The sequence below is a fragment of the Geotrypetes seraphini genome, chromosome 11 (assembly GCF_902459505.1).
Source record: "Geotrypetes seraphini chromosome 11, aGeoSer1.1, whole genome shotgun sequence".
In the NCBI taxonomy this organism is placed as follows: Eukaryota; Metazoa; Chordata; class Amphibia; order Gymnophiona; family Dermophiidae; genus Geotrypetes; species Geotrypetes seraphini.
The window spans coordinates 117,267,339-117,294,954 of NC_047094.1; the positions used below are offsets into that span (position 1 = coordinate 117,267,339).

General features: G+C 43.1%; 1 protein-coding gene across 1 annotated transcript; it reads left to right on the forward strand.

Annotated features, from left to right (window-relative positions):
- Positions 1–298: 298 nt before the first annotated feature.
- On the forward strand, positions 299–26,775 carry LOC117345681 (apolipoprotein C-II-like). Its single transcript, XM_033914693.1, has 4 exons — positions 299–361; positions 614–699; positions 6,109–6,259; positions 25,888–26,775. Exons 2-4 carry the CDS (start codon positions 648–650, stop codon positions 25,973–25,975), a joined length of 291 nt encoding a protein of 96 aa, XP_033770584.1. The 5' UTR covers positions 299–361; positions 614–647; the 3' UTR covers positions 25,976–26,775.
- Positions 26,776–27,616: the final 841 nt, after the last annotated feature.

A 27,616-nucleotide genomic window follows, 5' to 3' on the forward strand; every position in this document is an offset into this window, starting at 1 on the left:
TCCCTGAATCAAGTAGCACCAGAATATGCATATGGTATCTGTCTCTATGACATTACTGATTATGACATACTCAAAGAACAGGAAAAAGGTAAGAAAATGGACATGTGGACATGAAAGCTGAAGCATTTAATGGTTTAACAGTGAGTCATCCAGCCCCCTTTAGAATTCTTTGAAGCTGACATGGAAATCAGTTTTAGTAAAGTCAGCAATGTTATCTGTTTGTTTGGACTTAGGACCTAAAATCAGAGCTGTGGCATAGACTACTACATTTATTCAGTGTTTCATATTTGTTTTTTTCATACCAAAGGCTAAGCACTCTGAACAAAGTTGGTTGCAGACTCTAAATCTTGAGGACTTGCCGGTAAATGCAGGAAGCTAGGAGACTAAGCTACAGTGCATGGACCAGAAATTTCAGAAGGGCATAATACTGTGATAATGCATATACTACTAAGTGATTTTGTTTTTATAGGGTTTAACATCTTAGACACACAGAGTAATTTATCCAACAAAGAAGATATTGTCAAGAATTGCAATAAGTAAATCCTTGAAACCGTAAACCACAGTACTAATCTCCAATAGTTCAATAACTCAATGCCTCATTATTCCTTTACAGAAATAGATCTTTTTCTGAACTCAGTTTCTCAACAATGAATTGGAAACCTGTTCTGGCTTTTTTGGTCCTGCTGTTTTTATGCTGCGGTAGGTGGATAATTTTATAATTTACATTTCAGAGCTAATGATTTGTTTGTCTGGACCTTGCTTAAAAAATACTGTCTGTTCCTGTGGAAAAACTGAATGACGCCATCGCTTATGGACTGTTCATTTCTCTCTCCCTGTCTTCTGTGCACCCTCTTCATTACTTTCTTTAACTTTCTGCATATTATATTTCTATCTGTTTCCTGGGATGGGGGTGGAATTCCACTGGTGCTTTTGTGTAATGCCCAGTAAAGTTCCAATAAAAGCAAGCGAGATGCCAGGGTGCCATAAGCCTGATTTTTAGAGAGGTTGTTCCTTCAGCTCAGAGTAATGGAGTCCAGGAAATTTGAAATTCAAATTCCATGACCCCTATTGGAAAAATAGTATCATTATGAAGTGCTGTAAAGAGTATTCTATTTTTTGGAGTTAGCTCACACCCCTCAGCAGCAGCTGCCTCCAAGGACCTCTTTTTCTCACATATATTAATGAGTTAATGACATTAATGTACTTTAAGACATTTTTATTTGAGTTGATTACAAGGGCCTGATATTCAAAGGATTTATACTCCTAGGTCAATCTCTTCGAGAAAATTTATTAGAGTTACGTACCTAAATTAATACTCAAAGGGGCTTAAATGGGCAAGATAGGCTCCTGCCTTGTATCCACTGAGTGGAGTGGGGAGAGAGTTTGAGCAGAGCCACTACTTTGCTGATTCGCAGTGATATTCAGTCCAGTAATCAGCAAGTATTTATGAGCATCTGGAGTATTGCAGAGCATTTAGAGAGTCAGCCTGTGCTAAAAACCGCTATCACAATTTTGTAAAAGGGTGGGGGGGGGGGGGGGGGGGGGAGGGTATTTAAAAAAATTTTATACTGCCTAACAACCTAGGCAAATAAAGTGAGGAAAATAAAAATGCTGTCCTAACTTTATCCTCCAAGTTAACTGGTCAGCTGGTGCCCAGTTAACCTCTGGGTTGCTACAGTAATCGAGCTATTCAGTGCTGGGGCCCCCAGCATTGAATATCTGAGGTTAGTTCAGCCTGTGGCTGTGAGTGACTTAGAAGTTGTTTACTGTTGTGGATTCCTAATTTTATTAAACTTCTAAATTTATAGGTAGGTGGCAATAGAGTTGGATTTAGAGCAAAGGAAAAAGTTATCATTGATTTTCAGAACTATCCTCAAAAAATTAGGTTTATAAAAGAAAAATGAATGGAAGGCCTTAATTAATAAGCATAACATTTAAGTTCATAAGTTAAGATGAATTTTCAGCCTGCAACGGTCTGTATGTTTTTAAATGCTGACCACAATGTGATGGGTCATGTCCAAATAACAGCCCTGATTTCCAAGGTGTGCTGGTACAACCACTATTCCATGCCATACCCATACAGCTTGTAAGGAACTAAGTACCGGAATATTATTTTTTATTTTATTCTTTTATAATTGGGGATAACAGGATTAGTGAGACAGTTGCTAACTTTAAAATGGATGACAAGGGTAAAAATTGTCTCCCTCTGGAAATGGCTGACAGGCTTGAGTTGCTTAATTTAGTTGTACAGTGTTCCCCTGGTCGTTCACGGTTGGTGGTTCGCGGTCCCGATCATTCGTGGTATTTTCCGCCCGCGAACTGCCAACAAGGAGAGGGCAGCGGGAGAGGCAGGAGAGAGCAGCCAGAGCGCCGGCGAGTGCAGGAAATCACTCCCTGTATGCTCCGACCGCCTCTTCCTGTATTAAGTCGGGCCTTAGCCAATCAGGAGCTGCTTTGACACGCAGCTCCTGATTGGTAAGGCCCGACTTAGTGCAGGAAGAGGCGGTCAGAGCATACAGCGAGTGATTTCCTGCACTCACTGGCGCTCCGGCTGCTCTGGCTGCTCTCTCCTGCCTCTCCCACTGCCCTCTCCAGTCTCCCCCATGAAAAACCATATTCACGGTTTCTCAAGATTCTCGGGTGTTCCTAGAACGGAACCCCCGCGAATATCGGGGGAGTACTGTATTTCAGATTAGTAAAAACCCTTTGGTTTGTTATCTGACTGGCAATGGCCATATGTTTAAATTGGACCCAAATATGGATGATCATGCAGAAACAACAGGGCCAAATTACAGACTTATCAGTGCCATGACATGCCTGGATGTGAAGAGCAAGGTGCCCTAGACCTGCAAGAGGTTCGTGGTAAAGAAGATTGGCATGATTATGTATGTATCAATTGTATGCTAAGGAAAAGGAGTATGATACTTCGAGAGTAGTCCAACTTTGACTACCTCCTAACCCCCATCACAATATTTTTAGTCACCAGACCCTCAGAAATGCCACCAAGATACTCAAGTGTGTTTCATAGTATCTGGCTTTATGCATTTAATCTTCACCGGGTCTCTTATAGTGGTTTATAATGTTTTCTTTGAATGTAATTATGTCTTTCAAAACAATAAATAATTTATAATAAATATCTTTTGTGCTAGTAATTTTTGTAATACTTAGCTTAAAGTGGTCGAATTCTAAGGGATATAAAAGCCGACTTGTTTCACCCCTCGGGTTTCTTCAGGGCTGCTATCCCTACAATGAAGAAAAACCTCGTAATTAATGAAATTTATAAAATTTATCATTTCAAATCGACATATTCACTGTATCCTTATGTCAATACATATAAAAATGTGATTCTCACCTTTGTGAAGCTAATCTTCCATGTCGCGACCACCGAGTTCCTGTTATCAAGATGGCCGCGGCATGCATCTCCCCATTCTAAATACCTCCCGGTCAGCTGTGCGCGACATCACTAGGACGATACCATCAGACTGGCCGGGGGGGTAATGTTTATCGAAAACTATGTTGCTAAAGCACTCCCCTATATACCATTCTTGCTTTCTTGTTGAAAACTAAAGATTGGAGACCCCCAAAAGAAAGACCCCTCATATTAAAGATAGCCATTCCAATTCTAAATTAAGACCAAAGGGGATTACTGTATTGAGGTGGTATATCCACCTCTGTTCAAGAAAATTCAATCTTTCCTCCCTGTTTTTCTCCCCCCTCTGGTCCCTCAAGCTGTCGATAACTCTCCATTTGATTTGATCTACTGAGTGATTCTTCGATCTCCAATGTTGGACCAGAGGGGCTGAGAGGGTGTCTGTGGAAATTAGAGATTTGTGCTCGTTCAGGCGTAACTGAACAGGTCGCTTTGTACGGCCCACATATACTAGAGGGCAGGGACACTCTATGATATAAATAACCCAATCTGTCTTACAGTTAGTGTTATCCCGGGCATATACCATTAATTTGGTCTGGGGGTCTTGCCACCGGGTGCCCTCAATGGTTTTCTCACACCATTGACAACATGAACATTTGGTATGGGAACCATGTTTTTGAATGGGATCCCCCCGTTGTTCTAACAATTGACCTATCTTCCTACCCTTAGTATAAGCAATCATAGGAAATTCATCCAAACCTCTTAGACTGCTCAATATGGGCCAATGTTGTCTGATATAACCCACCATGACCGCATCTGAATAGGGTAACACACATACCAATTTCAATTCCTCTGCTGCTAGTTGATTTTCCCTAGACTTATCTAGCAATAGTAGGTCCCGTCTTTGGTATGCTTGATATATAGACTTTTCTGGATACCCTCTCATACGGAACCGTTGGCTAATGTCTCCTGCCACCCTCTTAAATTCTGCCAAATCCGAACATATTTTCCGGGTCATTAGGAATTGACTAACAGGGAGACTGTATTTGAGTTTGTATGGATGGAAACTAGAAAAATGTAACAAAATGTTCCGAGCTACAGATTTTCTATATAAGGTGCTGTTAAATTGGTTACCCTCCCTAATGACCAAAATGTCCAAATATTCTATTCTTGTGGTATTATAAGTTGCTGTAAACTGTAAATTTTTGTTTTTTGTATTAATCCAAGATATAAACTCTTAGAATTCTACTTCTTTGCCATCGCATAGAAAAAATATGTCATCCAAAAACCTCTTCCACATTAAAATATGAGTGTGATACTGTATTGAAAGGTAGACTACTTGTTCTTCAAATTTACCTACATAAAGGGTAGCTACCAAGGGAGCTAAAGTGGCTCCCATCGCCACCCCTTGAACTTGTTTATAAAATACTCCTTCAAATGTAAAATAATTTTCCTGAATCACCCATTTAGCGAGGGTGAGAAGAAAGTCCGTCATTATTCTTTGTTGGCCTTCCCTCGCCATTAAGGAATCCCTAATGATCTCCAAAGCACCCTCCTGTGGAATTGTGGTATACAGAGACACTACGTCTAAAGTAACCATCCAAAATTGTTGGGGTAGATTTGAGATTTCCGTAAGTGTCCTAAGAAAATGAGACAAGTCTTTTAAATAAGATCAGACTTGCATAGCTGCTCGTTTGAGGAATGTATCCACAAACTTGGATAAAGGTTCAAGGATACTGTGTATAGTATTTACAATTGGTCTACCCGGGGGAGCATCCAAATTCTTGTGAATCTTAGGCACAAATTGAATTTTGGTGTCTGTGAGAAGTTTTTACTTATGAGCGGCGTAGACTCACTGAAAGAACACTTTATGATTTACTGATTAACCTCTGAATGTCATCAGAGGAGGAAGCCTAAATATGTTAGGTTAATCAGTAAAGCAAAAAGTGTTCTTTCAATGAGTCTATACCGCTCATAAGTAAAAACCTCGCTATTTTGTGGGTTCCCTGAAGCAGATATGAAACATGTCACATCGGAATCTGACACTCGCAAGCTACAAGATAAGTTATGGTTTTGTTTAAACCTATACAGATGAAGAAGTAGTCTTGCCTTAGTGGTACTTCAAGTCATTCAATTTAAATATTTATGCTATCTACAAATGGTGCTTTAAGATGCGATGATTGAGTGGTGAGACAGTAGTGTCGGGGTTTCGCCCCAGTTATTGTCTTCATGATTCTGAGCACAAAAAGCTACCAAGATTCATAAGCAAAATCGAAACTGTGGTTGTTGAAATTCAGTTATGAGTGATTATCTTATTGTGTTTAAGGAAAAGGAGTATAGCTAATTTAGCTGGCCATGGTCAGAGTTTTAAACAATGCTGACCGTCGCCAGCTGAATATTGAGGGGTCAGCTATTTTAGAATATTGTATCCCACTGAAAATAATTGATTTGTTTTCATTTTCACTAACATGAGGCTATTACATTTTACAGAGGCAATGGATGGTTAAGTAACTTACTTTAGGTCATAAGGGGCATCAGTGGAATTTGAAGTTTGGCTTTACTACTTCTCTGATCATTAGGAGAGCTTCTGCAAGAATGGGTTCCTCTCTTGCTTTTATCTCTCCCTTTCTCTGAGTAGTGCTACTAACCTTGTTGAGCTCATCTGTTTTTTTTCCTTCTTTTTTAAATTGCATTTATTCAAAAGCTATATCAGAGATAATCTGTTTCTGTATCTGTAGAGATCAAAGGTAACAGAGCAGAAGAGCAAGAGGTTCCTTCTTACCTAGACCAAATAAAAGATCTGCCCTGGAGATTTTGGGCCCAAATGAGTTCTACAACCCAGAATTGGATAAATACAGCCAAATCCATTGAAATTGACACGAAAATCAAGTGAGTGATACAAACAATTCATAAGCTTTAGAGAATACACACATCAGATGTAACCATATAACTAATATCTTGATAGTACCAAATGATAATATAATTTATAGAACTTCTTATGATGAGGCTTTTTATAGATTGTCTAGTCCAGTGGCTTGGAAACAGGACAGTTGGTTATGACTAGATAGCACCTAGATAGTCTGTAAGTATTTTGAGTAGCATTATCCATATATAACTGTTTAATAGGTACTACAATATGGATAAGCGCTGTTGAGTATCAAGCTGAGGGATTTCAAAAAGAAAACTCAGAGGTCTTAACAGAGTTTATTTATTAAACTTCAAAGTTTTCAGTTAAAAATTCATCTAAAAATTATGGGCCTGATATTCAAAAATAAACTGAATTCCTATCTTCAGCCAAATTATGGAGCCTAAGGGGCTCATAATAATAATTTTTAAAAAGTCCAAAAAGCGACCTAAGTACCAATAATCAAAACTGGTTGTAGATGTATTTAAAACCAGTTTAGGCCTTTCCACTGCCTCTGTACGCCCAGAGTGAAAAGGAGTGTTTTTGGAGGAGTGGATAGAGTGGGAGGTGGGCCGACCCAGACTTAGTTGTCTGGTAGCCATAACCAAAAAACTTTGACAGGTTGCCAGACAGAACTTATACGTTTTGATTAGGCCAAGTCAAAACAGGTATAAGTTCTGTGATCAGCTCAGCGGCCCTGGCAACCCGTCCCCCTGCACCAGTAATGATCGCAGCAGGAGAGATGCCTAATCTCTCCTGCTGCGATCCCCCTGAACCTCTCTGGCAGGAGGGTTCCCAATCCCTCCTTCCGGACAACACCCTCCGTGATTACCAATTACCGGCAGAAGGGTGCCCAATTCCTCCTGCCAGACAACCCCCCAACACCCCCAAACCCCCTTCCCCTGATCATGCACCCACTCCCCTGGACTCCCCTCCACACACACCCTATGGGCGGGACCTTAGGCACATGGGCTAACTGAATCCTAGGTCCCGCCCATAGGAGCGGCTTTAGGCAACTGGGTCAATTCCAGTTGGCCCAGGTACCTAAGACCCCTCCTATGGGTGGGGGCATTAGGTGCCTGGGCCAATTAAGCCCCTCCCTAGTGCATCCCACAATTCACTGGGAAGGGGCAGGCACGCCATTCAGAGTAAGATGGGCCTGCCGGATGGCCATGGACCCATCCGTCCAGCCATCTATTAATGTTAGAGGGTTGATCCGGGAGGGGGGGAGTTGGGGGATTCCGGGGGGGTCCAGGGGGGATACGCAGTCAGGGAAAGCGGAGGGTTTGGGGGGTTGTCCTGCAGGAGGGATTGGGCACACTCCTGCTGGTAATTGGTAATCGTGCAGGGTGTTGGGGGGACTGTCCGGCAGGAGGAAATGGGCACCCTCCTGCTGGTAATCAGTAATTGTGCGGGGTGTTGGGGGGGTTGTCTGGCAGGAGGAATTGGGTACCCTCTTGCCGGAAATTGGTAATCGCACAGGGTGTTGGGGGGGTTGTCTGGCAGGAGGAACTGGCCACCCTCCTGCCATTAATTGGTAACCACGCGAGGTGTTGGGGGATTGGTCAACTCTCCTGCCGGGGAAGATTTGGGGCAGGTTGTAGGAAAGTAGGAAAGTTTGGGCATCTCTCCTGCCAGAGAAGATTTGGGGGGGGGGAGGGGGTAGTCTAAAAGATCTTGTTTTGGGCATTTGGGTATTGGGCGATTTTTTGGTCAGGAATGTGTTATAAGTATACACATAGTGACGGTCTGGGCGATTAAAATACTTAACGTAGAAGTAGGTCATTCTAAAAAAAAAAACAACAAACAACTAATTTTGGACATTTTTTTTTGAGAATGGACATTTCCCTCTTGCCTACTTTCTGCACCTAGGGATTTAGACCAAAAGGGGACTTAAGCCCAGATTCACTATAAGATAGCGACTGTTGGCCGATTCTCTAGCCGATTTAGAAACAGCGATTGATTCACTATCTTGTTTGCATGCAAATGATTTGCACGGAGGTGCAAATCATTTACATGCAAACTCCCCAACTCAATCACTCAATGAACCCCCTATCACTGCTGTTAGGCTTCTGCTGGGGGGGGTTCATTTTTCTGCTGTCAGGGCTTCTGTCAAGTTTATTTTCATTTTTTTTTTTTATGGCACAGATATTTTGCATGTATTATACATGCAAAATACCTGCCCAGATTTTTAAAAAAGAAAAAAGCCTCCCTTGACAAGATGCCCCCCTCTCTCCTCCTGAACCCCAAAAAATGGCAGGAGAGATGCCCACTCCCTTCTGGCATTGCCGCTGCTGCCCCCAATAGTATGGCAGGAGGGATGCCCACTCCCTCCTGCCACCAGACGCCCCCCTTCCATCCGCTGTCCGCTGCCTGCTCGCTGCTGCCTGCCGAAGCCATCAAACTATTAAATATAGCAGGAGGGGTACCTACTCCCTCCTGCCACCTGATGCCAACGAATGGCAGGAGGGATGCCAGGTAAAAAGTGCGACCTAGTTAGGTGTTTGGTTGGATTCTCAACTCAGTTTTGGGTTGCATATACAAAGTGTAATCAAAAAACTTATTTTAAATTGCAGATAAGTCAGCTTCAATCATATTTGACAATGTATGATTTTAAGAAAGTTATTCAGACTGTAGTTCTTGTTGGGCTGGATTATTGTAATCTTGTGTTTTAGGGTCTCCCAGCAACATGTTTGTATGCATTACAGGTGGCTCAGAATTCCATAATACTGTCTGGATCTGATAAGTTTGAACTAGAGTGTTGCACAGGGACAGAAACCTTGCCCATCCCCACCCGTCCCCATCTTTATCCCATCCATCTCCACTCATCCCCACCAGAATCCCCTCCATCCCCGCCCATTCCCACGAGCAATCCCCTCTGTCCCCATCCGACCCCCCGCAAGGAATCTCCTCTGTCCCTACCCATCCCCCCCATAAAAGTTACCTGTGCCCATAAAAAGCAACAATTACTTCTGACAGTTTTGATTTTTTTAAATGTCTTAGTTTATTTAAACCAACAATAAAATACAATATAAACAAATAACAGTGAGCAGAAATAAGAGATGCATACATCATCGGAAAGAATTAGAATAGACATTAGGTCATGTGACTGTAGAGTCGACTATTTCTTATTAAAAGAAATAAAAGAGTTGGAGTTTTTGGTAATAAGCTCATATCTGTAAAGCAAACAAATCCGGTTCCACCACCTAGCATAGGTAATTTGTGAGATCTTGAGAATTTTGATCGGGTGGTCACGTCGTGAGAAGCCAGTATTAAAAAGGGATAGTAGCCCTGAGGAAACCCCCTCTACGGGTGAAACATGTTGGCTTTTATATCCCTTGTCAACCACCATCTTGGTTAAGCTAAGTATTGATTTAAAACTTCTTAGCAAATTATGATATTAACCTTAAGTTATTAAAACAATAAGAGAACACAAAATAATTCACATTAAGACTCAACTAGTTTTATATTTAAACCGACCCAGTGACGATTGGGTGCATAAAGCCAGGGGTTATGATCTTTTATTGAACCCTTGGTGGCATCTCTGAGGGCCGTGAAGATAAATGAAAACTAAATTGTTCATACAAGGTATTCAAGGGAGGTTAAAATACCGTCCCTATTCATAATCTGGAATTCTGAATTACACATAAATTTGCAAGGTACTCATATTAAATGTTTTTGAGCCCATGTCCTGCACACAGCTTCTATGGAACAGTTTATTTCCGTCTGGCATTTTTATCCACATATCTTTACCATAGGATTTCATAGGGACCCCTGAAGAAGACATTTTGTCAAAACACGGACTGTGTTGGGTCCAGGGTCCAAAGCTTTTCAGCAGACTGCTTCCTAGAGTTTTTATGTGGTTTGCCAAGTTTTAATATTATTTTAATATTAATAAAGTCCATCTCAGGAACATCATTTCTCCACATTGTTTTTTGTTTCTTCATAAATTATTACCTAACATTTCTTATTTTGAGATTCGGGTATAAATTGGGCGTATGAAGGCGCGGTGGGGATGGGAGTGTCTCTGCTGCAGGCATTGGTAAGTTCAGGAAGAGATGTTTGGCGTCTTCCCAGTCGCTGGAGTTTCTGGGGCTTCTCTTTATCTCCAGACAGGGTCGCGTGTTTCTTCTCAGGGCACATAGACAGAAACTTTGTCAACAGATAGAATTCTCTTGGATTTGGCCGGCTACTGGCCTGGTTTTATCTGCAGGTTCTGAGTCTCAGGTAGCCTCCTTGGAGGCGATCCCCTGGGTCAGAGCACCCATGCGCCCTTGAAGGGAGTCCCTCCTATCGTGGTGATCTACGCTAGGTTTTCTACCTTCAGAGGCCGCTCTCCTGGACAGGGCTAACTAACAGCAATTTGAGCTCATGGCATCAGGAGATGGCTCTCAGCCAGGGCTAGCTTCTTTGGATTTCAGAGTAGATAACTAAGCACGGATGCCAGCCTGTTGAATTGCTGGCTCATTGTGGGGGGCCCTCTCCATTCAGGGGTAGTGAACTCCTGGTCCAGAATGTTGATTGACCTATATTCTGGAGCTTCGGGAAATTCAGATGCTGCTACTCGTTCTCCAGCCCCTTTAGAAAGACCAGCGGTACAAGTTTCTTTGACATCATGGCGATGGTGTATGTACTTCACGAGGGAACTCTAGTGCTCTCTCTCTTGGACCAGAAAGCTCGGTGGTATTCCTGTGGACAGAAGAGCTTCTTTTATCTTTCTTGGCGGCCCATGGGGCCAGAGTTGACAATGTTCTGGAAATCTTCCTCGGCCGATAGCTCCTGGCCTCAGGAGCATGGTTCCTCTCACACGAGCTATTCTGTCTGCTCTTATAAAAGTTGGGGTTTGTCTCAGAGGGTCTTGTTGGCTTTGGCAGAGATCTCGAAGGCCAGGTGCCTTCTTGGTCAATGAACAGCACAGCCTTGGTTTTGCCCTGGCTGACTCATGAGTTCCTGTATGGAGTTCTTTCCATGGCCTCTGGTTGGCCTGGTCTTCTGTCGGACAATGATGCATCCCAGCCTGGTATATCTAGTGGCTCCGGATTGGCCTTGCCGCCCGTTGAATGCAGTTCTCGTATGTCTTTAGTGGGATGCGAGGCTCTGGTCCCCTTTTTTCTATATCTTCTCAGTCAGGAATGGTGTTCATGGAGAACCCTTGGCATTTTGGACTTATGGCATGGCTCTTAACACTCAGCCTTGATGATGAGCAGCTATGTGGAGGTAGTTTTCTCGACTCTTTTGCACTCATTCCCTCTGCTATAACTTCTTCTGCCAAAGCCTGGTAGGCTTTCTCATAGTGGAGTGCTAAGAATCGGGTAGAGCCTGAGAAGGCTTCTAGTTAGGTAGTTCTGGCTTTCCTTCTGGAGAGTTTAGACAGAAGGCTGGCAGTGGCCTCCCTGAAAGTTCAGGTTGCAGGCTTTGTACATTTTCGAGTGTGCTGAGGCTCTAGTTCGCTTACTGCTCTTTCAGATGTGACCAGGTGTATAAAATTCCCTTTGTGGAATCTTAACATCATTTTACAGGGCCGTGGTGAGACCCCCTTTGAAAGACAGGTTTTCTGGTAACCATTGTCTCAGTGTGGTATATTTTAGGATTTCTGCTCCAACCCTTTCTCCGTGTTTCAGATGCAGGTGTTTTTCTCCATACTGTACCTTCCTTCTTGCCACAAGTGGTCTCAGCTTTCCTAGTCAATCATGAGGTTAGGTTGCCGGCATTTCATCCGACAGGTTCAGAGCGCACAGATTAGATCTGCTTTGACCTGGACGCAGGGGCGAAACATCAGTCCAGAACAACGGTCATGACACTGAACTTCCGAAAAGGGAATTACAAAGGGATGAGACTCATGGTGGGGAAGAAGATTAAGAAGAGGATAAGCACTGTAAAAACACTAGAGCAAGCTTGGTCCCTTTTAAAGGACACAGTCATCAAGGTACAAAATCTATATATTTTTTGCTTCTGTATTTACCGAAGAGAATATACACAGCATACCGGAACCCATCAGGCTATATGCTGGACATGAAGACAGGAAACTGACAGGGTTGACATTCAGTCTAGAAGAGGTATGCAGGTAGATCAATAGGCTTAAGAGCGATAAATCCCCAGTACTGGATGGCATCCATCCGAGAGTCATCAAGGAACTGAAAGGGACTATAGCTGAACTGCTTCAACTAATAGCCAATCTGTTGATCAAATTGGGAAAGATTCCGGAAGACTGGAAGGTGGCAAATGTTACGCCAATCTTCAAAAAAGGTTTGAGGGGAGATCTGGGAAACTACAGACCAGTGAGTCTGACCTCGGTATCGGGAAAGATGATAGAGGCACTGATAAAGGACCGCATCATTGATCACCTCGAAGGACACGGTCTTATGAGGACCAGCCAGCACAGTTTCAGCAAAAGCAGATCTTGTTTGATGAACTTGCTGCACTTCTTCGAGGGAGTAAACAGGCACATAGACAAGGGTGACCCAGTCGACATTGTATATCTGGATTTTCAGAAGGCATTCAACATGGTTCCACATGAACGACTACTTCATAAAATTATGAGCCATGGAATCGAGGGTGAAATACTCACGTGGATTAAATACTGGCTGGAGCACAGGAAACAGAGAGTGGGGATAAATGGACAATACTCTGACTGGAAGAGCGTCACCAGTGGGGTGCCGCAGGGCTCAATGCTTGAACCTGTGCTCTTCAACATCTTTATAAATGATCTGGACATTGGTACGACGAGTGAGGTGAAGACACAGGGGGATTGTGAAGATCTGCAACGTGACATAATCAAGCTCAAGAAATGGGCATCGACACGGCAAATGAGGTTCAATGTGGATAAGTGTAAAGTGATGCATGTCAGGAAAAAAATCTCATGCACGAATACAGGATGTCTGGGAAGTTACTTGAAGAGACCTCCCAGGAAAGAGACTTGGGAACTCTGATCGACAAGTCGATTAAGCCATCTGTGCAATGTGTGGCGGCAGCGAAAAGGGTGAACAGAATGCTAGAATGATTAAGAAGGTGATCACGAACAGATCGGAGAAGGTTATCATGCCACTGTACTGGGCCATGGTGCGCACTCACCTGGAGAACTGCATCCAGCACTGGTCGCCATACATGAAGAAGGGCATGGTACTACTCAAAAGGGTCCAGAGAAGAGCGTCTAAAATGGTTAAGGGGCTGGAAGAGTTGCCGTACAGTGAGAGATTGGAGAAACTGGGCCACTTCTTCCTTGAAAAGAAGAGACTGAAAAGGACATGATTGAAACATTCAAAATACTGAAGGGAATAGACAGCAGATAAAGATAGATTGTTCACCCTCGCCAAGGTAGTGAGAACGATAGGGCACTCTCTAAAGTTGAAAGGGGATAGATTCTGTACAAACATAAGGAAGTTCTTCACCCAGAGAGTGGTAGAAAACTGGAACGCTCTTCTGGAGTCTGTTATAGGGGAAAACACCCTCCAGGGACTCAAGACAGAGTTGGACAAGATCCTGCTAAACTGGAACGTACGCAGGTGAGGCTGGACTAATTTAGAGCATTGGTCTGTGACCTAGGGGCCTCCTCACGAGCGGACTGCTGGGCACGATGGACCATTGGTCTGACCCAGCAGCGGCAATTCTTATGTTCTTATTTATTTATTTGCTCAATTATTTAGCCTATCCTCCCAAAGGAGCCCAGAACAGGTTACAAATACATCTATAATATAATCAAGACAGGACATGGATTACATAATTTACAATATAGACATGACAAAAAATATATCCACTAAGCAGCTCCAATGAGAGTTGGTGGTGTAGGTGTGTTGACTCTGAATGGCATTTCTGGGTGCATGTCCTTAGGGTGCTGGGTTTGTGAAGAGGAAGGTTTTCAGTTTTCCTGAAGCTCCGGAGGGTCTTGCTCCTTTATTTGGAAAGAACAATTGAGTTCAGGCTGTTTGATCACCTTTTTTGTTCTCACTGCTGCGCCTCACCATGGTAGGCTGGCGTCCAAGTCCTCGATCAATCAAAGGATTACAATGGCCATTTCTGTGACTTACATTGTTTGCAGCATGCAGCCACTGATCTCGTTTACAGCATTCAACAAGAAGTGTGGTTGCGTCATGGGGAGCATTTTGCATGATTCATCCTGATGAAATTTCCAAGGCGATTTCTTATCCTCTCTTCATACTTTTACCCGGTTTTACCAAGTTGTTGTGGAAGCACTTTCTGATGCCATTTTTCGACCTCGGATTTGAAGGCAGGCTCTTCTGTCCCTCCTTAACTACCATGTCTTTGGTATGTCATTTAGTGTATGGAATCCAGAAGGGACGAAACAGAATGGAAGATTAGGTGCATACCTTCAATAATCTTCTTTTTGTTAGTCCCTGGAGGATTCCATATGACCTGCCCTCTCTGTATTCACTCAGTTGTTTGGAGTAACCTGTTCTTTTCTGCCTCGGTTACTCTCATTACAGGCTTGAAGATTTTACAACCAGTTGCCAGATCCTGTGGGGAGTTTCTGTGAGTATACACATTACTGAAGGCCTTTCTTGCAGTGCTTGCTGCACACAGCAGGTTAGTACTGCATTGTTCCTCAATGGTTTTTCTGAATTGCCTTTGTGCCTGTTTCTCACTTGTTAATATTTTGCAGAGCAAGCCAGTTCATGATTTACTTGTGTTGATGGGGATTCTCCCCCGTACCCCCTTGTCCTAGATTTGTAAGTATGTACTTGGCTTTGGGACTGAACTAAGGTTGTTTGCTGACTCGCAGCCTAGGGGTGGGGGTGGAGCATGTGTTCAGAAAAGATGTGGATTTCTGCAACACCCGGACTGCTGGTTGGGATTGAACACCTAATTTATGGAATCCTCCAGGGACTAATAGAAAGAAGATTATCAAATATTGTCACACCCGCACTCCTGCAAGGCGCAGCGAGCCCACGGGAAGGTGACAAAAGCTCGGAGCCAGCATATCCCTTACTACTAAGTGACCCTTCAGGACTTGATTCAGACAAGGTATCTGCCTAGTGGGCATGCAAGGAAATGAGGTCCAGTCAGATATGGCAAAAACAAAATGCTTTATTCTGGCCATTGGCCCAATAAATCAAAATACAGGCTTCAGCCTGGCAGTTGCAAGAAACCATACATTTCATGAAATCATAAAAAAACATCACAATCAGGGTGTTCCAGTTTGTCAGCACTAGAGTAAGTACAGTCCCCTGCTTCTGGGCTTTATCCAGGTAATTCAACAGTCCTCTTCACCAGAGCAGTTATATTTCAGTCTTGCAGCATTTACTATACAGTTTATACATAAGAACACTGCCAGAACTTGGTCTGTTAATCACGCCTGAAACATTGCTGTAGCAATCACACACAGCTGGGAAGGAGAAACATAATGTCCTAGCTTGGCAAGTAGCTGAGAAAACATACACACAATTGTTGGCAGCAAACCTCAAGACTTTAAGGTAAAATGCAAAGTTCATTCTTACAGAGAGACCCTAAACTCTTTCACAACAAAATACAGATAATTTGAGAGCTCAAAACTGCAGGAAGAAAACAAACTCCTGTGTTTCACTGCACTTCTATGGCTATGGGGTAAGACTCAATTCCTACCCAGCTTTCTTGAATGTCCATGGCTTCTTCAAGATCCTGCTCCCAAGGGGGGTGTGACAAAATGGCGGCGATGAGTGAGTCACAGTGAAGCGGAGCAGGACGATCGGGACGATTACAGGCGTTTTTCTTCTTACCTTTTTCCTGAGCACAGATGCCGCCGAAGAGGAAAGGGGTGTTGAGGGCCGTTCCCTCGCCGGCCCTCTCTTCGACACCCATGCAGCAAGCCATCCAGCAAACGGTTGACCGCTTTTTTGCGGCTCAAACGACAGCAACCCACGCTATCGGAGGAGGTGACCCGGTTTTGGGAAAAGGCGGTGGAGAGCTTTTCCCCCTTTCGGGGAGCGAAATATCTTTGTCCCCTCCGGATCCATTCACTCCCGTGTGTCCAGCTACTGCCGGAGTTCAGCTGCGGGAGAGTCATGACCCCGGAAGGGAATCCATGGGGCTGCCCGGTGAGGGCGTTGAACCGGAACCAGCAAGTGCAGGGAAGCTGAAAGAACTAACAAGTACATCTACACCAACATCAACGGAGGCTTCCTTGGGAGACATTTGGTTGCTTCTACAACGTATGGAGGCTTCTATGGCTAAAAACACTGAGGAGGTAACAAATATTAACTTTAAGATTGATACTTTAACTAAAACTATTGACTCAGTTAAATTGGATTTCTCAAGCCAAAACAAACAGATACAGGAGGATATACAGCAGCTTCAAATGTTTAAAACAGCAATAATTAAAGATAATTCCTCTATACATAGGAAATTAGAGCAATTTGAAAATTATAACAGAAGATTGAATCTTCATATACTGAATTTCCCAACTTCACCTGGTATTCCGCCACACTTCTAATATCTTTTGTTTTTGAGCAAGATTTAAATATGATCTTAAGATTATATTTTAAAAATTCTCAAAAATTATTTGGAGCACAACGTATTTGGATTTATCCAGACATCTCTAAAGTGACTCAGGAGCGAAGGAAAGATTTTCTTTCCTTACGACAAGAAACTCTTAAATTGGGTGCTACATTTCTACTAGCTTACCCTTGTAAATGTTTGGTAAGGTACTTGGGAGTCAAATATGTTTTCTTTTCTTCAGAACATTTAAAGGAGTTTCTAAGAGTTAAAAAGATTACTAAGAGTTAAAAGATTACCAAGGTATGATGTAGAATGGAATATAATATAATTAGAGGGTAGCCGTGCCTCACTAAGCCTTTTCCTCTGAATTAAATTCTTTAATTTATGTCTCCAATATTATATGATTATCACACCCCTTTCATTGTGGTCTAAGGAAGGGATAAAATGTTTTATTTCAAATTTGAAATATTTTGTTCAAATCTGATATATTATTTTGGTGAAATCTGTTTTCTTTCTCTGTATTGCATGGAACAAGATTACGCTTGTGAATTGTTGTTTAAAATTTAAATAAAGAATTTAAAAAAAAAGATCCTGCTCCCAAAGCACAGAGGGTGGACCCAGTTCCTCTGCTTCAGTCATCTGCCAATCTATATCCCCAGCCACTGCTGGTAGGGTAGAGAGGAACTTATCCTCCCCTGCTGGTTGTCTCTCTCCTCGCTGCTTCTCTTCTGTGTGCCTCCTTCCTCTTCCTGTTCTGAAGAGACTCATTTTATCCTGTGGAGAGCCACTCCCCTCAGACTGAGTGGGGGAAGGGCCTTCCACATACTAGCCTGCTCCCTATGATTACAGGCAGGATTCTTTCTAGCCCTAGTTCTAACCGGCACAGGCTATTCAAAAAGTAGCAAACTTCTAGCAGTGGCAGGAACAGGTTTGAACTGGGTACAGCTTTCTTGCCTATCCATTTCTTTCCATGCCTCCTCTGACTCCATCTCACTATCTGAGCAATAGTCAGCTAATCTGTAAAAGGGCATTCCACCTGATTAGCTCTCCTACATGTTTCCTTTTCATTTCTGGGACAAAACCCAGGACGGATTCAGGTTTGTTAAAGACAAGACCCGAAAAGGACTTGGGTTTGTCATATTCCCCCACACTTAAAAGCTGACTCCTGCTTAAAGTCGGAGAACCCCCCGTGTTCTCTGGGATCCGGGACAAGATATCTACATTAGTGTTTAATTTCCCCGGCCTATGAACCACCGTAACTTGAATGCCTGCAGTGCTAAATACCAGCGGGTAAGCCGTGCATTTTTATTCCACATGGTATTTAGCCACTTTAATGCTGCATGATCAGTGACCAATGTGAACTCCCTATCATGAAGGTAATGTTGCAACATTTGTACTGCCCATTTCACTGCCAAACATTCTTGTTCCACAGTTGCATACTTGCATTCATTCGGGTGAAGTTTCCTGCTAAGGTACAAAATGGGTGTTCCACCCCCTGACTTTCCTGGCTAAGGACTGCTCCTAGCCCTGTCCCTGATGCATCTGTCTGTAAGACCAAAGGTTGAGTGAAATCGATGGCCTTCAATACTGGGTGTGTATACAGACTTTCTCTCAGGGATTCGAAGGCTTTCCTTCCTTAGCATGTTCATGGTTTCTGGGCTTCCCTTCCTTAGCATGTCCATGAGGGACCCTACCCGGGCTGAGAAATGTGAGATGAATCGCCTATAATAACCAATCAGCCCCAGGAAAGCTCTAAGCTGATTTTTATTGCTAGGACGAGGATAGGTCCAGATGCATTCGACCTTATCTACCATAGGTCTTATGTGTCCCCTCCCTATAATGTACCCTAAATATTTAACCTCCTGTTGGGCTAGGAAACACTTTTTTGGTTCACTGTCATCTCTGCCTTCCTTACTGCTCTCAGTACCATAGCTAGGTGTACTAGATGTTGTTCCCACGTTGTGGAGTGCATCACGATGTCATCAATGTATGTATCCGCGTACTCATGGTGGTCCCTGAGCACCTCGTGGACTAAACGTTGGCAAGTTGTAGCTGCCCCGTGAAGGCCAAAAGGCATGCACCTGAACTACTGGAACAACCCCCACGGGGTGCTGAACGCTGTCTTCAGCCACATGGACTCTGTGAGGGGAATCTGCCAGTACCCTTTTGTAAGATCCAGGGTTGTCAAAAACTGGGCCTGGCCTAGTCTATCCAACAGCTCATCGACTCTTGGCATTGGGAATGCGTCAAACTGAGACACCTCATTCAGTTGCCTAAAGTTGATGCAGAAACGGGGTGTCCCATCTGCCTTGGGGACGATCACAATTGGACTGTACCAGGGGCTTTGCGAAGGCTCTATCACCCCTAAGGTGAGCATTTCCTGGACTAACACTTCCACCAACATTTTCTTTTCCTCTGACAATCTATAAGGGCATACCTGTATCACCTTCCCTGGGTTGGTCACAATATCATGAGCCACCACTTCCATCCTGCCAGGCAGTGGGGAAAACACATCCCCAAATTGACTGACCACTGCCTGCACCTGACGGAATTGCCTTTGGGAGAGGTCTGTTCCTATGTTCACCTCCCCTTGTGTGTGAAACTCTGCAACCTGTGGACCCATGTCATCCTCCTGCCCCTGCTATGTGAGTAGTGTAAGGGCCACTCTATCTTTCCAGGGCTTGAGCAAGTTAATATGGTATGTCTGCACACGCCCTCGCCTATCTTTTACGCTATAATCCATGTCCCCTATTTTTTCTGTGACCGTCCCTGGTCCTTTCCATTGGGCCAAGAATATGTGAGAGTCGGTCAGTACTAACATTAATACCTGGTCTCCCACCTGTAGTTGATGTGCCCTTGCTTTCCTATTGTAATAGGTCTTCTGTCGCTGTTGGTTCCACTCTAAACTTTTCTTCCCCTGAACCAGAGTGCGCCTCAACCCTTCCTTAAGCCATGCTAAATATGCTATAATATTACTTTCTGTTTCCTCCAGGAAGTCCCTTTTGTCCCTAAGCATGTCTAGCACCCCCCCTTGGGGAACGCCCAAACATTAGTTCTATTGGCTTATGCCTAGTGAGTCTTGGACTTTCTCTCGAGCAACAAAAAAGACGAAGGGTACTAGTAGGTCCCAATCCCTTGGTTCCTCTCCTATCCCCTTTTTTAAGCATCTGTTTGAGGGTTTGATTAAACCTTTCTACCATACCATTAGCCTGGAGGTGGTAAGTGGAAGTTTTGATGTGTCTAATACCAAACCCTTCCCAGAACAACTTCATCTCTGCTGATAGAAAATTGCTCCCCTGGTCGGTCAATACCTCCCTGGGAAATCCTACCAGACAAAATAGACCCAGTAATTCCTTCATAATGGCCGTGGATGTCGTTTTCCTGAGAGGAAATGCCCAAGGAAAACGGGTAGCTACGTCCATTACCACAAGAATGAAAGCATTACCTCTAGGGGTCTTTTCCAGGGGCCCTATTATATCCATCGCCAGACGCCCTACTGGTTCTTCAATTATAAGAATGGGTATGAGTGGTGCCCTAGCCGGCCTTGCCAAAGACAGCTTCTGGCAGGTCGGACAGGACCGACAGAATTCTATCACTTCCTGCCTAATCCCCAGCCAAAAGAATCTTTGAGTCACCTGGGTAAAGGTGGCCTCCGCCCCCTTATGTCCTGATAAAGGGTGGTCATGAGCTACCCTCAGTACCAGTTTTCTAAACCCTTGGGGCACTACCAGCTGCTGTTCTTTACTACCCGGGACACTACCAGGACCTTCCTTATATAACAGCCCCTGTCTTCGCATCCACCGGGTTTCCCCTTCTTGTCTATCTCCTGCTCTCTGCCATCCTTCCCTTAGGGTAGGATCATCCTTTTGTTCAGCTCTAAAGATAGGGAAAGTTTCTATTACTTCTCTGGGCAGCCATGGGACCTCCTTAGTCCTTCTCACCTGTCCCATTGCCCTACCCCTCCTTTGCTGCTGCCTCCTTTTCTGAGCACGTGTCTTGCATTCCTTTCTGCCGGGCTTCTTGAAATGCTTCTCCTGTAAAGGGAAAAATCGCTCCTAACTGTGTTTCCTCCCCATCTTCAATGGGTGCCTGTGAACGCGTATTAACCAAGCACTGTTTCTCTTTTATAACCTCCGGGAACCCCTGCCAATTGCATCCTAAAATGATTTCAAAGGGGGCCTCAGGAACAATGGCTAGAGAGATTCTATACACCGTATCTCTGTATCTTTTTAGGGTAGGTCTTACCAGGTATTGTCTGGTATCTCCATGTATACACTTTATCCTAACTTTTCCTTTGCCTCCCATTTCTCCCTCTCTGGGAAACACCTTCCACCAGAACTGATGGGCCATCATTGACTGATCAGCCCCGGAGTCTAATAATGCCTCCACCTCTCGTCCACCCACCGACACTGGTAGAAAATACCCCCCCTCCTCTTCGGGTATCTTCTACAGGTATCCTGCACGCCAACGCATTTCGAGTTCTTTGTCAAGGCGACATGAGGAAAGCTGAAACCCAAAAAACATCATGATTAGCACTCCGCTAAAAAGATTCTACTACTAAAAACATAGCCCTCCTATTACTTCAAAATCATAGCTTACCTACTAAGGTGAACATACACTGCATACCGTCGCTAAGCTTATCAAAAGACAAGCCGCGGCGTCCAAACTCTGGACTTAAAAACCCCCGCCTGAATGACGACATATCCGGGGGAGGACTCATCAAGTCATACTATAAACAAATTTGCCTGCATTTAAAGAGAAAAGCATGGAATTAAAGGTCCGATTGAGCTAACCAATCGGAGGACTCATTAAGCCCCTTAGGGGACATAGTGTCTAAAGTGAACATCCACCGGAGTTCGCATCGGTTTAACCTCCGGGCAGTGGGAAGTTTTTCCCAAGGTGGGAGTCACCTCCCGTGTGGCCAATGTCAATGGTGTAGTTTCACCATAACTGGGGAAAATTGGACCCACCCTAGTACAGGGGAGATATTTAAGATCAAGCTTAACACCACATGCAACTCTGAGAATGTTATATACGTAATCCAGTGCCCCTGCCCCAAGTTATACGTGGGCAGAACGACCCGCCCTATACGGGTTCGTCTTACAGAGCACAAATCCAGAGTCTATACTCGTAATGAATCCTCCCCGCTTGTCCGTCACTGGATAAGTTGTGGCCACACGTTAAAGGATCTGAAGTGGCGTGTGTTAGATCGTATTATTGTAGGGTGGGAGGGTGGGAACACTGCCCGGAGGTTAAACCGATGCGAACTGTAGACAGTCTACCCAACCAGGAGAGATTTAGGGGGAGACCATCTAGAAGTGCAAGAGCGAATAATAGAGAAGATATAGTCAGAGTTAAGTCGTGAAGTGGATTCAAGAGAGGGCTCAAAATACAGTCCAAGATATTTGATCTTGGAGGGGGACCAGATGAAACCGTATTGGGAGGAGTCAGATTGAATATCGATACAATTTAGTGGCAGAAGTTCATATTTGTTGACGTTCAATTTGTATCCAGAAATGTCCGAAAAGCAGTTAATTTGTTCAAGAACAAAGATGAGAGACTCCGGAGTGACGTAGAGAAGAACATCATCAGCATATGCCGATAGCTTGACTGAAAAGTCATTATAATGGAAGCCATCTATCCGAGAATCATTCCGAAGAGCAGATAACAGTGGTTCAAGGGCAAGATTGAAAAGTAAGGGAGATAGGGTGCAGCTCTGCCTCGTGCCTCGGGATGGAGAGAAGGGTTGTGAAAGATGTCCGTTAATCATAATCCGTGTCGTCGGGTTAGAGTAAAGAACTTTAATCATAGATAAGAAGGAATCAGGAAAGCCATACCAATGAAGAACATGAAAAAGATAGGGCCATTCAAGACGATCAAAGGCTTTTTCGGCATCAAGAGCCATAATTAAGAGTCTGTCTGAATGAGATGTGGAATGATGGATAATATGAGATAAAAGTCGGGTATTATTAGAAGAGTAGCGATTATTAAAAAAAACCAGATTGGTCCGGAGAGATAAGAAGAGGGAGTACCGATTGTAGACGGGAAGCGAGGATCTTGGCAAAAATTTTAGCATCGACGTTGATTAATGAGATGGGGGCGGTAATTTTTAACATCTTGGGGGTCCTTGCCCGGTTTAGGGAAAACAATGAGGGTAGCTTCAGTAAAAGAACCCGTGGAATGACCCTGATTACATAAAAAGTGAAAGAAAGGTAGCATATAGGGAAGTAGAATGGGCAAAAAGGCCTTGTAGAATTCAATTGTAAGGCCATCAGGACCCGGAGATTTGTTTGGAGCCATGGAGTTAATGGCATCCGTAAGTTCCTGAGAGGTGAAAGGAGAAGTAAGCGAAAGAGAATCAGTAGGAGAGAGTTATATTATTATTGTTATTTCTTTTTTTTTTTTGGTGTGTGGGATGCGGCTCGGCTCCGTGGAGTCCGTGGGGGAGGGGGGACGCGGGCGGGCCTACTGCTGTGCGGGCCTTGAGTTTTTGGGGGGTGCGGTTTTGGATCAACCAGGGACTCTTCTTTTTTTTTTTTTTTTTTCCTTCGATATGGTTCTCTCTTTTATCATTAACTAGTATGCTATACTATCCTACGCACTATGTTTATAGGGACATCTTCTGAATTACTATTTTATGCCTATCATTCTTAGCACTTTCCTAAAATGTTGCTTTCACAGCATGCTCCTTTAGTTTACTGGACACTATATGTGCCTCATTGCTCTGCTGATTCATTAGTTTACACTGGTTGCTGTTACTTAGCCATTGTTGGCTCAGTTGCTTCACTTTACAGTACCTGGACTTCTTGACCCTGCTGTTTGCTTTAATAAATTGAGCGTGCAGCTAGAGCTACTATTTGCACAATACTGTTTAGCTGGTTGCTGGGTCTGTTTGTTCTCTCGGCTATCTGTTCCCTCCTCGGCCACCCACAGTTCTTTTCTTGCTGTTTTACAGTGGGCTTTCTTCTTCTTTCAGGTATATCTCATACTCCTCTACCTTATTATTATTATTTTTTTTTATCGGTTCTTTTTGTCAAGATGCATACAGCTTCTGCTTTTTCTGGCATTGTCATATTTATTGTTTGTGAGTTAAATTCTAATTAGTGCCAATAATTGCTTGTTAATTGGCAATTATTAGTGTGAGTTGCCTTGACAACTAAATGTGTACATATTTGTTTCAGCCTATCCCTAGTTGAAAGTATAACTTGTTTGTTGCTGCTTTTTACATAAGTGCTTATGGAAGTTTTAGATATTTAAATTTAAATACAGATTTAGATTTCTACATTTTCAGTAGAAAATCTTTTACCTACAAATAGGAAAAATTAGAAATCTAAAACGCAACTAAACTAGCAAATTAATTTTCTTAGATTTACAGGCATACTTATAAATGTGGGCTACTAGTTTAGTATGTGTATTATTTTACTGCAACTATGGCTATGCCCAAAAGTGAAATACTGTAGTAGTTATTAATAGGTCCCTAAGGGCTGATTTTCAAAAAATATTTCATTTTCTAAAGTATAGAGCAGGGGTTGCCCAAAAGGTCGATCCCATCCAGGCTCATCCAGGCTCCGTGATAGACTCGCATTGCCTTTGTGTTCTGTTCTCCCTGCTTCCCCGATGCAAGGCCAGGCGTGTACAAGCCTTCCTCCCAATGTCAATTCTGACGTTGGAGAGGAAGTTCCTGGCCAGCCAATTTGGGGTGGGGGGGTGGGGGGGAGACTCGCGGGCTTGTATGCACCTGGCCTGGCATTGGGAAAGCAGGAAGAAATCAGCGGCGGTGGCTTAGGAGGAGGGAGAGAAAAAGAAAGACAAAAAGAAAGGGGGCAGGGTTAGAGAAAGAAAGAAAAAAAGAAAGGGGAGGGGGCATGGAGAGAGGAAGAAAAAGTTGGACCCATGGAGGAACAGAGAGAGATGTTGGTTGGGGAATGAAATGAGGTCTGGAGGAGAGGAAGCATGCAGGAGGCAGAAAGAAAGAAATATTGGATTTACAGTCAGAAGAAGGAAGTGCAACCAGAGACTCATGAAATCACCAGACAGCAAAGGTAGGAAAAATGATTTTATTTTAAAATTTAGTAATCAAAATGTGACCATTTTGAGAATTTATATCTCCTGTCTATATTTTGTACTATGGCCCCCTTTTACAGCTCCCTGTGCTTAAAACCGCTATTGCGATTTTGTAAAAGGGGAGGGGGTATATTTGTCTATTTTTGTATAGTTGTTACTGTGGTGACATTGCATATTTTAGTCATCTGCCTTGACCTCTTTGAACCCCCCTCCTAAATATAAATGATAATTAACATTTTCTCTGCATATAGTGTGCTTTGTGTTTTTTTTTTATTTTATTGTTGGTAGATCATTTTGACTTGGTCATTTTAAAAGTAGCTCGCAAGCCAAAAAAGTGTGGGCACCCCTGGTATAAAGGATCTAAACTGAAAGGGAGATAACAGGGTAGTAGAGGCACCTACTAGTTTATCTCTGACTGACTGGGCTGTACCCTAATATTCAGTAGCACTTAAGGGGGTGGTTATCAACATGCAAATTAAAATGGGTCCCATTTTATGGAATGAAGTCAAATTTACAGTAAAATAAGCCATCATAATTATAGCCCATTTTGATAACTTCCCTCTTACTCAGAGGAAGCCACTGAATATCCAGGCAGACTACCCTAACACTATCCAGTTAGTATAGGAGCAGTCCAGAAGTGAATCTAGTGTAAAGCTGGGAACTACCCTGTTAGTGATAATTTTCAATACACTAACTGGGCAAGTCCTTAGATTAAGTTAAGGCAGCAAAAAGACTGTCCTGATTTTATTTGGGTTGTTATCCAGGGACCAGTCTGTAAATTGGGTGAACCTAGATAATTCCTAGTGGCTGCAATGACTCAGATATTCAATGCCAGTGCCTGGATTAGGCCCAGCATTAAATTATCCAGATTCTCTTTGGCCTGTGGTGGTCAGTGTTTACCTGATATTTTTGCCTCAATACAAGGAAAGCCTTGGTGCTTAGAATGACAGCAAACTGACAAAATAGCTTATCATTGAACTAATCATTTCACCAAGCAGTGGATGTTGCTCCCCATCAATGTATTCTATAACAGAGCATCTAAAACTTGTAGGAATTTTCATGACCAACCTATGCCCCTCCCAGATCTTTGTGATTTATCCTTAATTGTGTTTGTTCACAGGGAAACTTTTGAGAAGAGCACAAGTGTCATTGGACCATATACCAATATTATCTCAGATCAGATTTATCACTGGTGGTATGGACAGTGATCTCCACACCTCTTATTTCATACTCTTTTTGACATCACAATAATTTTATTCTTTGCTGTTCCTTAATATGCTTTAATGATTACATAATGGGGTAATATTCAGCCCACAGTGGTAAGCAACTTCTAAACCACTTACAGTGGCAAACCAAACTAATCCCAAATAGTCAATGATGGGGCATGTGCAACTCCTGACATCGAATTTTGAATTGATATTGAATGGATAGGGTAATTTGCCTGGTAGACTTTATATTGTTGCATGCTGAGACTGAAAACCTATTTGATATAGCCTTCAATCCATAACTCTATTCCCAACTGCTCACCACTCTAGCCAGCAGATTAACCATCTCCCCTAACTGTATCCCTCACCCTGACATCCTGTTTGTCTGTTTAGATTGTAAGCTCTTTTGAGCAGGGACTGTCTCCTTCATGACTGTACAGCACTGTGTATGTCTGGTAGAACGCTAGAAAAAATTAATAGTGGTAGTAGTAGTAGAATATCTGGGTATGTGCACTGACCTGGAAGTTAACCAGGCACTAGCCGATATTCAAACCAGTACATAAAGTTAAATCAGCCTTTTTGATGTCTTAACTTTATTTGCCTACTTAGCTGGTTAGTGGACTGAATATCACCACTAAATGGCTAAGTTGTGGCTGTACCCAAATCCAAACTAAACCCCTGGATTACTTAGCTCAGTGGTTTCAAACTCAAACCCTTTGCAGGGCCATATTTTGGATTTGTAGGTACTTAGAGGGCCTCAGAAAAAAATAGTTAATGTCTTATTAAAGAAATGACAATTTTGCATGAGGTAAAACTCTTTAGAGTTTATAAATCTTTACTTTTGGCTAAGTCTTAATAATAATATTGTAATTTATAGCTAAAGAGACATATGATCAAGAAAATTTTTATTTTACTTTTGTGATTATGATAAACATACCAAGGGCCTCAAAACAGTACCTGGTGGGCCGCATGTGGCCCCCGGGCCGTGAGTTTGAGACCACTGACTTAGCTCAACCACTTTGAAAATCTACCCTAATATTTTTGAAATTTCTCAATAGATAATTCTTATTCTACTCATTGTTTCTCTTTGTTATTTCAATCATCTTTCATTATTAGTGGACCAACAGGATCTGCCTTAACCTAATGTTAATACTCTGATTTTTCTTTTCTTTCATCTTTTCCCTCATTTCCTTCAATAATAATCAGATGCTGATCAAATAATGGAAGATTAGATTTTTACCTTTGATAATCTCCTTTCTGTTAGTCCCTGTAGGATTCCATACTCTAGGTCACTGTCTCTCAAACCATTTTAGCTCTGGCACACTAAATGGAGCAAATGTTCCCAGCATTTTTTCCACTCAGTATCTTCTTGGGATACCTTCTTCCGAATCATCGACACCTGGTCGACTGTCAGCTTTCCCCTTCTTCTTAGTTTAAAGCTTGCTCTATTCCTCTCTATTCCTGTTCTATTCCCCTTATATCTCTCCCCTTTTCCTGCACACCAATTCCATCAGCCCCATTCTCTCCTTCCATACCACCCTGCCCCTTTCTCATTGTCCACCACCCTTCCATACCATCCTTCTCACAACCCTTCCATACCACCCTGCCATTTCTCTTCCTCCACCACCCTTCCATACCATCCTT